General features: G+C 37.5%; 1 protein-coding gene across 1 annotated transcript in view; it reads left to right on the top strand.

The window, feature by feature from the left end:
- The window catches only part of LOC127846125 (N-acetylgalactosamine-6-sulfatase-like), a 40,559-nt gene that overhangs the window by 15,937 nt on the left and 10,958 nt on the right, over nt 1–13,664 (top strand). The window contains exons 7-13 of the mRNA XM_052377301.1: nt 1,165–1,292; nt 8,400–8,536; nt 9,212–9,315; nt 10,581–10,717; nt 11,552–11,654; nt 12,195–12,316; nt 13,282–13,399. Coding sequence (XP_052233261.1) covers nt 1,165–1,292; nt 8,400–8,536; nt 9,212–9,315; nt 10,581–10,717; nt 11,552–11,654; nt 12,195–12,316; nt 13,282–13,399 — 849 coding nt within the window. The remainder of the gene's footprint in view (nt 1–1,164; nt 1,293–8,399; nt 8,537–9,211; nt 9,316–10,580; nt 10,718–11,551; nt 11,655–12,194; nt 12,317–13,281; nt 13,400–13,664) is intronic.

The following is a 13,664-nucleotide window of genomic DNA, read 5'->3' as shown; positions in this document are numbered from 1 at the left end:
TTTATTTGAGTTTCATTATTTATGTAATTATAATATATTACATATCTATATACGGCTCTGCTGGAAGTTGTAATAATGCCCTACACACAGTAAATATAAACGTAAACGCCTTCAAGTATATACATGCGGAACATTAACCCATTTATGCCTAGTGGACTCTCCCATCCTTTGATCACTTTGTTTCCAAAATTAGGGATGTCTAGTATATTTATTTCTATATTTAGAGTATAACTTCTTTAAGCAATCAGCGCAGTCCCATCATGCGGCGTCTCATCTGGGTCTACGCTTTTTGCCGAGGCCGTTTTTCTAGAGGCTAGTTATAAATGGGTTAAATGACTGCGATGCCCCAGTGGATGGTATCGCACGAGTTGATTTGGTGATGTAAAACAATAAACGATACAATACGTTACAAAAACCGTTAAAACAACGATTTTATATGAAATCTTTACATAGAAACATAAGAAATACAAATCACATGTTTTGAACAACAACAAAACGCGCAGCGATACATCGAGTAACCTGCATGATTCAAAAGTTGCATTATATTAATCGAGATGTTACGTCCAATCACAGGGCGGATTTTTTAGCACACTTATCTATATGCATACAAAAAGATATAGTGGACGAATTTATTTAAATTTAATCTAAACCATCTTAAAAACGTATTGTTTTGAAATTATAAAGTAGACATTGTATTTACTTAAAACTTTAGAAACAGTATGTATATACATTTATGTGAAATAAAATGCGTGTACTTCCGTTATCATGAAGTATCTACTTTTACTGCCGAATACGTTCGATTCTTTGAACACTCGAAGCTCTCATATGCGAGTGTTTCTTAGGACTGAGTAAACAAAGGGATACACTTCTTATTCTTTAATTAACACTTATCGTATTATTCTTATTAATACACGATAGCCATCATTTTATCACTTTGTGTTGGTTAAGAAATACATGTACACCCAAAATTAGTGAATTTTACTGCGCTTGTTTGCGGTCGTCAACGGGGCGGTAATACACACCAGTTTCAAACCACGGTTTTATGTTTCGTTCATGCCACCGTAAACATTGGAAAAAGTGTTTATACAACTATAATTAAATCAATTATGAATACCGCACAGTTTTACTTCACCCTCACGTGTACCGTTTACTGATCCCACACAGGAAGCCCTGACGTTCCTCGAGGCGCAGGCATCCTCGGGCGCACCGTTCTTCCTTTACTGGGCTGTGGACGCCACCCACGAACCGCTCTACGCCTCCAAGCCCTTCCTGGGGAGGTCGCGCAGGGGCATGTACGTATACACGCCTTGAGCAATTGAGTTCTGGGAAAATCGGGCTAAATGGGCATTGTTTTAGGAAAATAGGGCTTACTGCATCAAATAGGCCTCGTTCCGGGAAAATAGGGCTAATCAGGGACCTATACAAACAAAGGGATTAGCAACCTCGCGTTATCCCGTTACAGCACGCAAAATAAACCGAGATTTGATAATCTCGATCGATTGGTCCCTGTGTAGCGATAATAAACCGGAGCGCGAGATTTGATAATCTCGATTGATTGGTCCCTGTGTAGCGATAATGCGGCTACACGATATCGATTGCGAGGGATTTCGCTTATTGAGCGGGTTACGTTTTTTTCGGATTCAAATTATATTATGTTAAATAAACAAGTACCTATTCGCGCAATTGTTGCGTTGTTGATCTCAAAATCAATCATTATTTAGTCTAATTATCACGCAGTATGTCAAACGGGGACCCAATTATCGGACCCTTTGATGAATATTAATTGCCGGTTGTTTCGCCAGGGTTAAATTGCCGTTGTTTATAGCACGTATGTGCATGTACAAAAGACCGGTCTTTTAATAGAATTAAAATGTTACCATGTTTTGTTTTAAATAACATCATAATCAAGACATGTTAAGTGCAAACAACTCAAAATGTATAACTGTTCTTTTAACCTCCGACGCAGCAAAGTTTTGCATGCCATTTTAATATTCACCAACAGAGTCGCTCAGAACCTGTGCAGCCAGACTGACCTTCATGTAGCTGAAGGAAAGCAGATTCATTCGATTGCGAGCGATTTCGCTCATTGATGGTGATACTTGTTTCGCAATATTCGACTTTCGTTGTGTAATAAACAAATATATATTCGTTCAATTTTGCCTTGTTTCTTGGAAATAAATAATTGGTAATATTAATACGCAGAATGCTACACGGAACCCAATTACCGGATGCGTTGACGAGTAACAATACCATTTGTTTCACAGGGTTTCAATTGCCATTGTATATCGCACATATGTGCATGTAGCAAAGACCGGTCTTTTAATTAATTAAAAATGTTACTCTGCTGCGTGAAAAATATCAACATTATTAACGCCTGCCAATTGCTTACAATTTAAAATGTATAATTGTTTTTTCATCCGAGACAATGAAGGTTCGCATGCCATTATATTATTCTGTTGGACTCCTTTTGAACATGATATCTATAGTAGTACTATAAGTCTTCGTGATTTCGTGTTCAAGTATTGAACAAAAATCAGCAGAATTTGAAGGCAATGCAATTCATAAAAGTCGTTTATGTTTTATTTCTCAGTATAATCAGTCAATCACTGAAACATACACATTAGTTCATGCATGATAGGTAATCTTGGTATTATTTAAGTTTAAGAGTATGTGTAACAATACATTCATGTTACTAAGTGTAATGAGCATTCAGTTAAAGAAAATATTTTAAAAATCAATAGCATGTAAAAAAAATCACATATTTGTAAAAGAGTTTTCACAAGTAACCATTTGCAATGTGAAATAGAACAACAAAAATTTGATAATAATACTAACAATTTTCTATTTATTATTTCAACGACAAAATATTGAGATTCCTCTTGACATGGTAATGCAGAAGATTTATTCGAAGCCTACAGCAATACAAAAAGCTTACTAAAATTAAATACCAAATTATCTTGTTTAAACAAGTTTGAAAATTTTATATTTATAATGAGTTTTAGGAACACATTTTTGATTAACATGATAAAAGATCTAACTGTCACTTTTGAGTTAAGCAGAGATATTCACTGCTGCAATGTGTTCATTTATGAAAAAATGCAACAGTTTAATTTAATCAATTGAATATTTAAAACTAATTCATACTGAATTTTCTTTTGTCTTCGGCAAGTCTGAAGGTTTGTGAAGTTTGTTGTCGCCACTGCTTTATATAGTAGACATGAATATAGTAACATCATCTTAGTGCTGGGATGGTCAAGGTACGTCTCAGGAAAAAAAGGAATCCAATTTCCGTGTTGAATCAGACAGTATCAGTATCCTTGGCATAGCTGTGAACACACATGTATGTCAGCACTATTTAAAGTCCACAATGTTTTTCAACCATTAAAAGTTCTTAATGTGGAAACGACCTGGGTTTGTACGCCCAAGTTTCGCTGGCGACATGACATTTGTCTTTGCGGGGTCAAACCCTCTTTTGCTTCTTTTTAGCACACTGAAATTATAAAACAAATTGAATTTAAACCAACAAGATTGATAAAGGGCAAGTATTGACTGAGCCTTTCCAAAAATGCTGCGACATATGTTGATCATATTAATAGTGGTTATAAAATTTAAAAAATGACTAAAATTGTATTGTTTTTGAGCTTACACAAAATTATGATTTTTCAAATAATGCAAATGAAATTTGCACCACACAATAGATTGAAATGCAACGTTTGTAAAGATACCATCATGATTATTATAGGGCTAGTATTGACTGAGCCTTTCTTAAAATGCTGCGACATATTTGATTAAATTGATAGTGACTACAAAATAAAAAAAATGACTAAATTTGTATAATCTTTGAGCTGATACAAAATTATGATTTTGCAAATAATGCAAATAAAATTTGCACCACACAATGCATTGAAATGTAACGTTTGTAAAGATACAAACATGATAACTATAGGGCTAGTATTGACTGAGCCTTTAGAAAAGAGCCACGACATATGTTGATCAAACTGAAATTGTAAAAAAATGACTAAAATTGTATTGCTTTTGTGCTCATTCAAAATCATGAATTTGCAAATAATACAAATAAAATTAGCATCACACAATGCGTTGAAATGTAATGTTTGTAAAGATACCCATAAGATTAATATAGGGCTAGTTTTGACGGAGCCTTTCGAAAAGAGCCACGACATATGTTGATCAAACTGATAATGATTACAAAATAAAAAAATGACTAAAATTGTATAATCTTTGAGCTAATTCAAAATTATGCCTTTGTATAGGTCCCTGGGCTAATGCATGTTCGTAAAGTGTCATCCCAGATTAGCCTGTGCAGGTCGCGCAGGCGTGCAGTTCGCACAGGCTAATCAGGGACGACACTTTCCGCTTAAACTGGGGTTTTGTTAAGATGAGACTGCCTTTAAAACAACATAAAAGCGGAAAGAATCCGCAGAGGCTACAAGGGGACGACATTTTACGCTCATTAATGAGACTAAGATTCCAAGAATGTGGCGTTAATCATTCTGAATTGTGTGATCTTGCGAGCAGTAATATATTTTCCGGTCTTTAATATGACATTGTTATGATGGCCTAGAAACCTCGGGGAAGATGAATTAAGTGTTTTCTGTAGCTCACCAATTGAGGGACAAAAAGTTCTATCAGGGAAGAAAAAATGTTGAGATTTTTGGCGATGGTCTGGTCACGTTACAACAGTACACGTATGGCAATATTTTTAGAATGAAACCCGAAAAAACCTACCCAATTTCGTTTTAGCTCATCTATTTTTTGGAAAAAAAAATATGAGCTATTGTCATCACTTTGGCATCGGCGTCGGCGTCCGGTTAAGTTTTGTGCTTAGGTCCACTTTTCTCATAAAGTATCAAAGCTATTGAATTCAAACTTTGCACACTTACTTACTATCATGAGGGGACTGGGCAGGCAAAGTAAGATAACTCTGGCGTGCATTTTTACAGAATTATGTGCCCTTTTTATACTAAGGAAATTGAAAATTTGGTTAAGTTTTGTGTTTAGGTCCATTTTTTCCTTCAGTATCAAAGCTATTGCTTTCATACTTGCAACACGTACTAACTATCATAAGGGGACTGTGCAGGCAAAGTTATGTAACTCTGACTGGCATTTTGACAGAATTATGTGCCCTTTTTATACTTAGAAAATTTGGTTTGCAAACTATCATAAGGGGACAATACAGGGCAAGTTGCATAACTCTGGTTGTCATTTTGACAGAATTATGGCACTTTTTTTACTCAGTTACTTTGAATATATGGTTAAATTTTGTGTTTAGATCCACTTTACTTCTAAAGTATCAAGGCTATTGCTTTCAAACTTCAAATACTTTCATGCTATCATGAGGGTACTTTACCTGGCAAGTTGAATTTTACCTTGACATTTGAATGACATTGACTCTCTAGGTCAAATTATTTAATTTTGCTAAAATTGCCCCCACCCCCCCCCAGAATCCCCCCCCCCCCCCCAAGAATCCCCCCCCCCCAAAAAAAAGTTTTTTTGTTTTTTGGAAGATCATCTAATAAATGACCACACCCTCACACTATAACCCTCCCAACCCCCCCCCCCCCAATTTTTTTTAGCTCACCTGATTGCTCAGGTGAGCTTTTGTGACCGGTCTTTGTCCGTCGTATGTCCGTCCGTCCGTTAATATTTGCTCGTAAACACTCTATAGGCCACATTTCTTGTCCCATCTTCATGAAACTTGGTCAGAAGCTTTGTCCCAATGAAATCTCGGCCGAGTTCGAAACTGGGTTGTGCTGGGTCAAAAACTAGGTCACTAGGTCAAAAAAAAGAAAAACCCTGTAAACAATGTAGAAGTCACATTTCATGCCCAATCTTCATGTAACTTTGTCAAAATGTTTGTCTTAATGATATCTTGGTTGAGTTCAAAAGTGGTTCCGATCCGTTGAAAAACATTGCCGCCAGTGGGCGGGGCAGTTTTCCTTATTTGGCTATAGAGGAACCTTGTAAACACTCTAGAAGTCACAATTTTTCCCCAATCATCATGACAGTTGGTCAAAACATTGGTTCAATTGATGTCTCGGACAAGTTCGAAAATGGTCTAGATCGCTGAAAAAAATGGCCGCCAGTGGGCAGGGCATTTTTCTCTATATGTATATAGTGGCAGTTTTCCCTATTTGGCTATAGAGAAACATTGTAAACACTATAAGTCACAATTTTTGCCCAATCATCATGAAAATTGGTCAAAACATTGGTTTTATTGATATCTCGGACGAGTCTGAATGGTCGGAATCGGTGAAAAAACATGGCCGTCATTGGGCGGGGCATTTTTTCTCTATATGTATATAGTGAAAACATGTGAACACAGTAGAAGTCAAATTTTTGGCCCAATTTTCATGAAATTTGCTCAGAACATTTGTTTCCTTGATACGAGAGTTGAGTTCAAAAATGGTTCCGGTCAGTTGAATAACATGGCTGCTGGGAGGGGGGCAGTTTTCTCAATATGTCCCCCCCCCCTTTCGAAGAAGAGGGGGTATATTGTTTTGCTCATGTCGGTCTGTCCGTCCACCAGATGGTTTCCGGATGATAACTCAAGAGCGCTTATGCCAAAGGTCATGAAACTTCATAGGTACATTGATCATGACTCGCAGATGACCCCTATTGATTTTCAGGTCAAAGGTCAAGGTCACGATGACCCGAAATAGTAAAATGGTTTCCGGATGATTACTCAAAAACGCTTATGCCTAGGATCATGAAACTTCATAGATACATTGATCATGACTCGCATATGACCCCTATTGATTTTCAGGTCACAAGATCAAAGGTCAAGGTCATGGTGACCTGAAATAGTAAAATGGTTTCTGAATGATAACTAAAGAACACTTATGCCTAGGTTCGTGAAATTTCATAGGTATATTGATCAGGCTCAGGTGAGCGAACTAGGGCCATCTTGGCCCTCTTGTTTTTAAACATGGTTATAAAACACAAATATTTATTTTTATTATTATGCCCCCCTTCGAAGAAAAGGAGGTATATTGTTTTGCACATGTCGGTCTGTCCGTATGTCCGTCCGTATGTCCGTCCACCAGATGGTTTCCGGAGTATAACTCAAGAACGCTTAGGCCTAGGTATATTGATCAGGCTCAGGTGAGCGAACTAGGGCCATCTTGGCCCTCTTGTTTTTAAACATGGTTATAAAACACAAATATTTATTTTTATTATTATGCCCCCCTTCGAAGAAAAGGAGGTATATTGTTTTGCACATGTCGGTCTGTCCGTATGTCCGTCCGTATGTCCGTCCACCAGATGGTTTCCGGAGTATAACTCAAGAACGCTTAGGCCTAGGATCATGAAACTTTGGTACATTGATCAATAACCCCTATTGATCTTGAGTTCACTAGGTCAAAGGTCAAGGTAACAGTGCCAAAAAACGTATTCACACAATGGCTGTCAAGGTCACGGTCACCCAACTTAGAAAAATGTTTTCTGGATGATAACTCAAAAACGCTTATGCCTAGGATCATAAGACTTCATAGGTACATTGATCATGACTCGCAGATGACCCCTATTGATTTTCAGGTCACTAGGTCAAAGGTCAAGGTCACGGTGACCAGAAATAGTATAATAGTTTCCGGATGATAACTCAAGAACGCTTATGCCTAGGATCAAGAAACTTCATAGGTACATTGATCATGACTCGCAGATGACCCCTATTGATTTTCAGGTCACTGGGACAAAGGTCAAGGTCACGGTGACCAGAAATAGTAAAATGGTTTCCGGATGATAACTCAAGAACGCTTATGCCTAGCTAGGATCATGAAACTTCATAGGTACATTGGTCATGACTCGCAGATGACCCCTATTAACTTTCAGATCACTAGGTCAAAGGTCATGTGGCTTGACACAGTAAAATGGTTTCCTGAAGATATCTCAAGAAAGCTTACGCCTAGGATCATGAAACTTTATAGGTACATTGATCATGATTCGCAGATTACCCCTTTTGATTTTCAGGTCACTAGGTCAAAGGTCAAGGTCACAGTGCCAAAAAACGTATTCACACAATGGCTGCCACTATAATTGACAGCCCATATGGGGGGCATACATGTTTTACAAACAGCCCTTGTTTTATTTTTGAAATACCGTCCAACCATTCCACCCAAGAATCCCCCTCCCCCCCCAAAAAAAAAATACTATACACCCCTCTCCACCCCACCCTTCCCTCCTTTGTGATTGAAGTATTGAGATAGGTCCCTTCACCTTTAAAAAGAAAAAAATAGATGAGCGGTCTGCACACACAAGGCGATGCTCTTGTTTTTAAGTATACTCACTTTTGCCATACATAAGTCTTCTACATCAATCCAACGTTACGCATAAGAACCAGATTGTCTTTACCTTGGTTCCCATAACAACCGGTTCTGCTTCAGGTATGGGGACGCGGTGATGGAGCTTGACTATGGGGTGGGGAAGATCATAAACAAGCTCCTGGAGTTGGGTGTCGCCGAGAACACGCTCGTCTTCTTCTCCTCTGACAATGGGGCCGCCACGTATGCTAAGACCCAAGGTGAGCGCCCGAAATTAGTAGTCGGCATAGGTGTTCTTGCGGTATCGTTGTATTTAAATTGCGCCCCCTTAGTGCTGCTAAGACGTCAGAATTCGTTACCCGATTTCCATTCATTGTCAGAAAATAGTTTTACGTCATGTGATCACCTCAATATTTTCTTATCTGCCTTACACGCGATACAAATATATATTTAAATACAATTTAGATAGATATCAGCGAGAAAAAATTATTTTTGCAAAGAAGTCGAAAATTGATAGCGTTAAAATTTTCTTTAACTTTCGTGTTTATTTAAATGTAAATAACCGCGAGAAAACATATGATAAATATAGTAAGTAATGTTCTCTTAGCATTTATCTATATGCTTTAGTAGGAACACTTATTCGGGGTTGTAAAGCAAGCTTACACATTGAATATTTTTAAACATATATGTCTATATCTGAATGAAACTCCAAACCCCATTGATACATAAAGCTGTCAGCATTATTTTTACTCACGGATTATATGTTGTTGTTTTTTATGTAAAATATTGAGATCTTCATTACTAGCTTAGCGAGACGATGGTCCCATAATAAAGCTAATATTATAGATACAGCTCTTCTTAGTTAGTTTTCGTACCCGTGTCACAAATTGAGTAAACTATATCTGAATGTATTTCTTATTGGTGTGACTTTCCAGGAGGCAGTAACGGCCCCTTCCTCTGTGGAAAGGAAACAACGTTTGAGGGCGGTATGCGGGAGCCGACCATCGCGTGGTGGCCGTCCGTCATCAAACCAGGCCAGGTAATGTGGGGTAATGGATTATTGTGCATAGGAACGCAAGATTTGTTTTACATAACTTGTTTTATAATTGTTTAACACTGAATTGATTAGTGCTTTAGGTGAAACAGTTTATTTCTGTCGTCATGCGGTAAGCAGGTTAAATGTGTCCAAAAACTAGGTCACCACCAAATCTTTATAAAAAAAACTTGTAACCACGCTAGAAGCCACCTGAATTACTCAAATTTGATAGCTTGCTCAAAATATTTATCTTGACAATGTCTAGGTTAAGTTCCAAAGTCGGTGTAATCCTTGAAACAAGTTGCAATATCGAGACAATTGTCAAATTTGGATAAAGTGAGTCCGAAAAATATGTCACTGAGTCAAATCTCAGAAAATAATCATATGTTCTTAGCGCCACCTCCTTGGCATTTTCTCCATCTCTTTTGGAGAAATGCAAAATTATCTGTTAGATTTGCAAGATGCCAATGTGTTTTTGCATGTAGCAACTAGTATACATGTATGTTGAGTGGCATTGTTTGATGTCATTAGTGTATCAATCTGGTGGACATTTTCCTTTCACACAGGCAAAAATATCAATTTGCTTTCAAAAACTCCACCATGGCACAACGTATAAATGTCCCCGCATTTCCATTTGGGTTGTGATTGTATTTTATTATACATTTGTGGATGAATTAATCTTAGTTTAATCACACTACATTTCCCAAGTTTTTTGAAATAATGCGAAATATGTTGAAAAAAAATAATCTAATCATTCTGTATAATTATCCTTGAAATTTCAAAATATCCGGCCCTTAGCCGCACCTATGCAGTAGCATTGGCTGATTTATTAATCCATTGCCAAACAGAGGTTGCGCCAGTGCAAGTGTTGTCACAAATATCGTTTTAAACTTGTATTCGTAGTTAAGGATTAGTTATCAGATAATATCGCTTACACAATTGACATTCATTAGTACTTAAACTTTGCAATTTACTGAATCAGTTGGGCCAGTTTATGCATGGCGGGGTTACTGGTTTCCATCCTTATTATCTCTCTGTCTTCAATGGTGAAATGGGATTTTTGCATAAATACCCATCGGTAGAGTTTTGAAGGACACTCTTTCTGTTATTTCAACAGAAAAGAATATACTTAAACTATAGGATAGTGTTTTTCTCTTCGATAACATAACTGTACTACTAGACGTGAAAATTGTGTAGAGGTTAATTTAAGGTTTATTACCCAGTTTTGCGTTAAGTGTTTCTAATAATGTGTTTTTTCTTCATGTCAGGTATCCCACCAGATTGGTTCACTTATGGACCTGTACACAACACTGCTGAAACTTGCCGGCCGGCAGCCACCCGCGGACAGAGTGGTGGATGGCATCGATCTGACGGAAGTGCTGTTGAAGAACACGGAAGTGGAGAGGTTATATAATAGTAATAATTTCGCCGTATGATTAATTATTAACTCTACTTTTCGGGAAGACGCTAGCTTTGTTGCGATTGTAGATGGGATCAAGGTCACTGTTCCCAAATATCGATGAAAAGTTTCCGCTCATTAACTCAAACACAAATTGAGCTATAGTTTTGAAAATATGTATATGAGCCGCGCTTTGTGAAAAAGGGTTAAATTCATATGCGTAAGTCTCGTTCCAGATTAGCCTGTGCAGTCTGCACAGGCTTATCAGGAACGACACTTTCCACCTAAACTTGATTTTTGCTAAGAAGGTACTTTCTTCAAACGAAAAATATCATAAAGGCGTTAGGTGTCCTCCCTGATAAGCCTGTGCGGACTGCACAGGCTAATCTGGGACGGCACTTTACCCATATGCATCTTACTCCCTTTTAACAGAGCACGGCTCATTATTAAAAATGCCTTGTATCCATTCCTAGCATAGCATAGGCACATAGGCTGGGTGTTATTAAGGTCAAGAGCACCGCTAATAAACATAGACAACAATGGTTCCGGCATTTTATCCCGAGAACAAATTGATCTATTGTGATGCAAGCATATACTATTGTTCATCAGATATCAGATTAATTTGTGTTCGTATATAGAGCATATAAAATCAAGTTCATATATATATATAAATATTTATGACCTTGATTTTACGCACATGCATTAAACCCCCTTTTAATAGAGCGCGGCTCATTGTGAACGTTTGCATGAATACAAAATACAATCTACAACATAAAAGTGATTACACAGATGTTTAAAACTTCTACAAATATTCCCTACTTTATATGACCGCGATTGCAGACCGCTGTTCTATTATCGTGGTAACGAGCTGATGGCAGTACGTCTCGGCGACTACAAGGCCCATCTGTGGACGTGGACCAACTCCTTGCAAGAGTTCAACAAGGTCAGACTTCTATAGGTAACTCTAATATAGGTCCGCTATAATAAAGTTTAAGGCCGAATCCATCGCGTTGATGAATTGAAAAGGAATGTAATGAATTGTATACATTTTCATCATCACCATCTAATCATCACTGTTTCAAAATGCATATCAAGTCTTTTCAAATGCTTAGAGAAAGATATTATTTTTTAACATATACATATTAACCAATTAATGCCTAGTGGACTCTCCCATTCTTATAATTGGATCAATTTATTTCTAAATTAAGGGATGTATAGTATATTTATTTCTATATTTAGAATATTTCTTACAGAAATTCCTTTAAGCAAACAGCAAAGACTCTGATGAGACGCTGCATTATGCGGCGTCTCATCTGGGTCTTCGCTGTTTGCCAAGGCCTTTTTTCTAAATGCTAGGCATAAATGGGTTAATTAAGCATATTCTTATGAGAAATTTGCGAAATAATTTTGCACTGTATTATTGACGAAATACAATTGCGTGTTACGCTACTCCTCCGGCATGCAGACACGCCTTGTTTTCCAGGGTATTGATTTCTGTCCCGGAGAGAACATTGAAAATGTCACCACGCATGCGCAAGTGAACAACACCATGCAGCCGCTGTTGTTTCATATTGGGCGCGACCCAGGCGAGAAATACGTCATCAGGTAAGCAGTTTATCTGCTGTTTCCATGACTTGTTTTATGTTAGCACCTGTATTAGCGAGAACAGTGTTTCGGTTATGAAAATTGATCATCCGTAACATGTTTTTATGATTGGTACCAATGCCTTTTGTGGTTATAGCATCATACAAAGCATACAAAACTTAAAGTATGTATAAACTTTTCTTTTTTATGCCCCCCCCCCCCCCCCCCCCCCCCCCTGCTGGATGTTGGTCGATCAGTCCGTTGGTCGGTCTGTTTGTCGGTAGACCAGTTCGTTTCCGATCAATAACTCGTCAAATGAGATTGACCATTTGGCTTTAAACTTCACATGTGCATAAGCCTTGGACATAAGATGACCCCTTTTGAAATTGTGGTCACTAGGTCAAAGGGCAAGATCACTGTCACAAAAGTATGAAAATCGTCTCCGATCAATAACTCGTAAACGACTTGACCGATCGGCTTGATACTTCACATGTGCATTGGCTTTGGACATTTGATAGCAACTTTTGGGGGCATATGTCTCCGAACGCGGAACTCTTGTTTAAACTACGATCATAAAATGTATAAAATACACAAATGATTGTTATGTAAGTAAGACAGGTTTTGTCGTGATACTGTTTCTATGAATTATAACCAAGTTTCAGAATGTTTAAGTTGCTTTTAAATATGTTAATAGTTTTGCATGGCTTCCAAACACTTATCTTAATATCAAAATGTGTTTGATTCTAATAAATTGTCTTAAAATGTGTTTGATTCTAATAAATTATGTGTATTCGTTAATGAAAAAGAAAGATTTGAGTTGGCTATATAGCAATATAGCTAATGTTATATAATGAGAACACATTTTGTTTTAAAAATCAAGCAGAAAGGCGCATGTCTAAACCATCAATCAACCATGGTTTTGAACAGGGCATCAGTGTAAGGTGTGAGTAAAACTTATTGGCTTTATATATGTGATAAATTGGTAGGCCCAACACGATGGAATACAAACAGAACATCGGGTTGCTCATGGCCGCCGTGCAGGAGCACCGGAAGCATCTTGTTCCCGGCATACCACAACTCAACATGTGTGACCGCGCAGTTATGGTGGGTGCCTGACCGTAATGGCTCTATCCTACTTCAATTTAACTAATATTCATATTATGATCTGTTTATAATTATGTTTTATAACACAAACTTTACTCTGTCCATATTGACTTTGTTTTGATCCGAATCGTTTTCCCTGTGGGTGTATTGCTGCGGAATATCATTAAACAAATAACCTTAATAGCGAACAGGTTTCTTGTGATTTGTAAAATATTATGATGTTAATGTTTTGGTTCTTTATACACAGTCATATGCACATATTAAT

This window comes from Dreissena polymorpha, chromosome 9 (assembly GCF_020536995.1).
Source record: "Dreissena polymorpha isolate Duluth1 chromosome 9, UMN_Dpol_1.0, whole genome shotgun sequence".
In the NCBI taxonomy this organism is placed as follows: domain Eukaryota; kingdom Metazoa; phylum Mollusca; class Bivalvia; order Myida; family Dreissenidae; genus Dreissena; species Dreissena polymorpha.
This window is presented reverse-complemented; position numbering and strand designations above follow the sequence as displayed.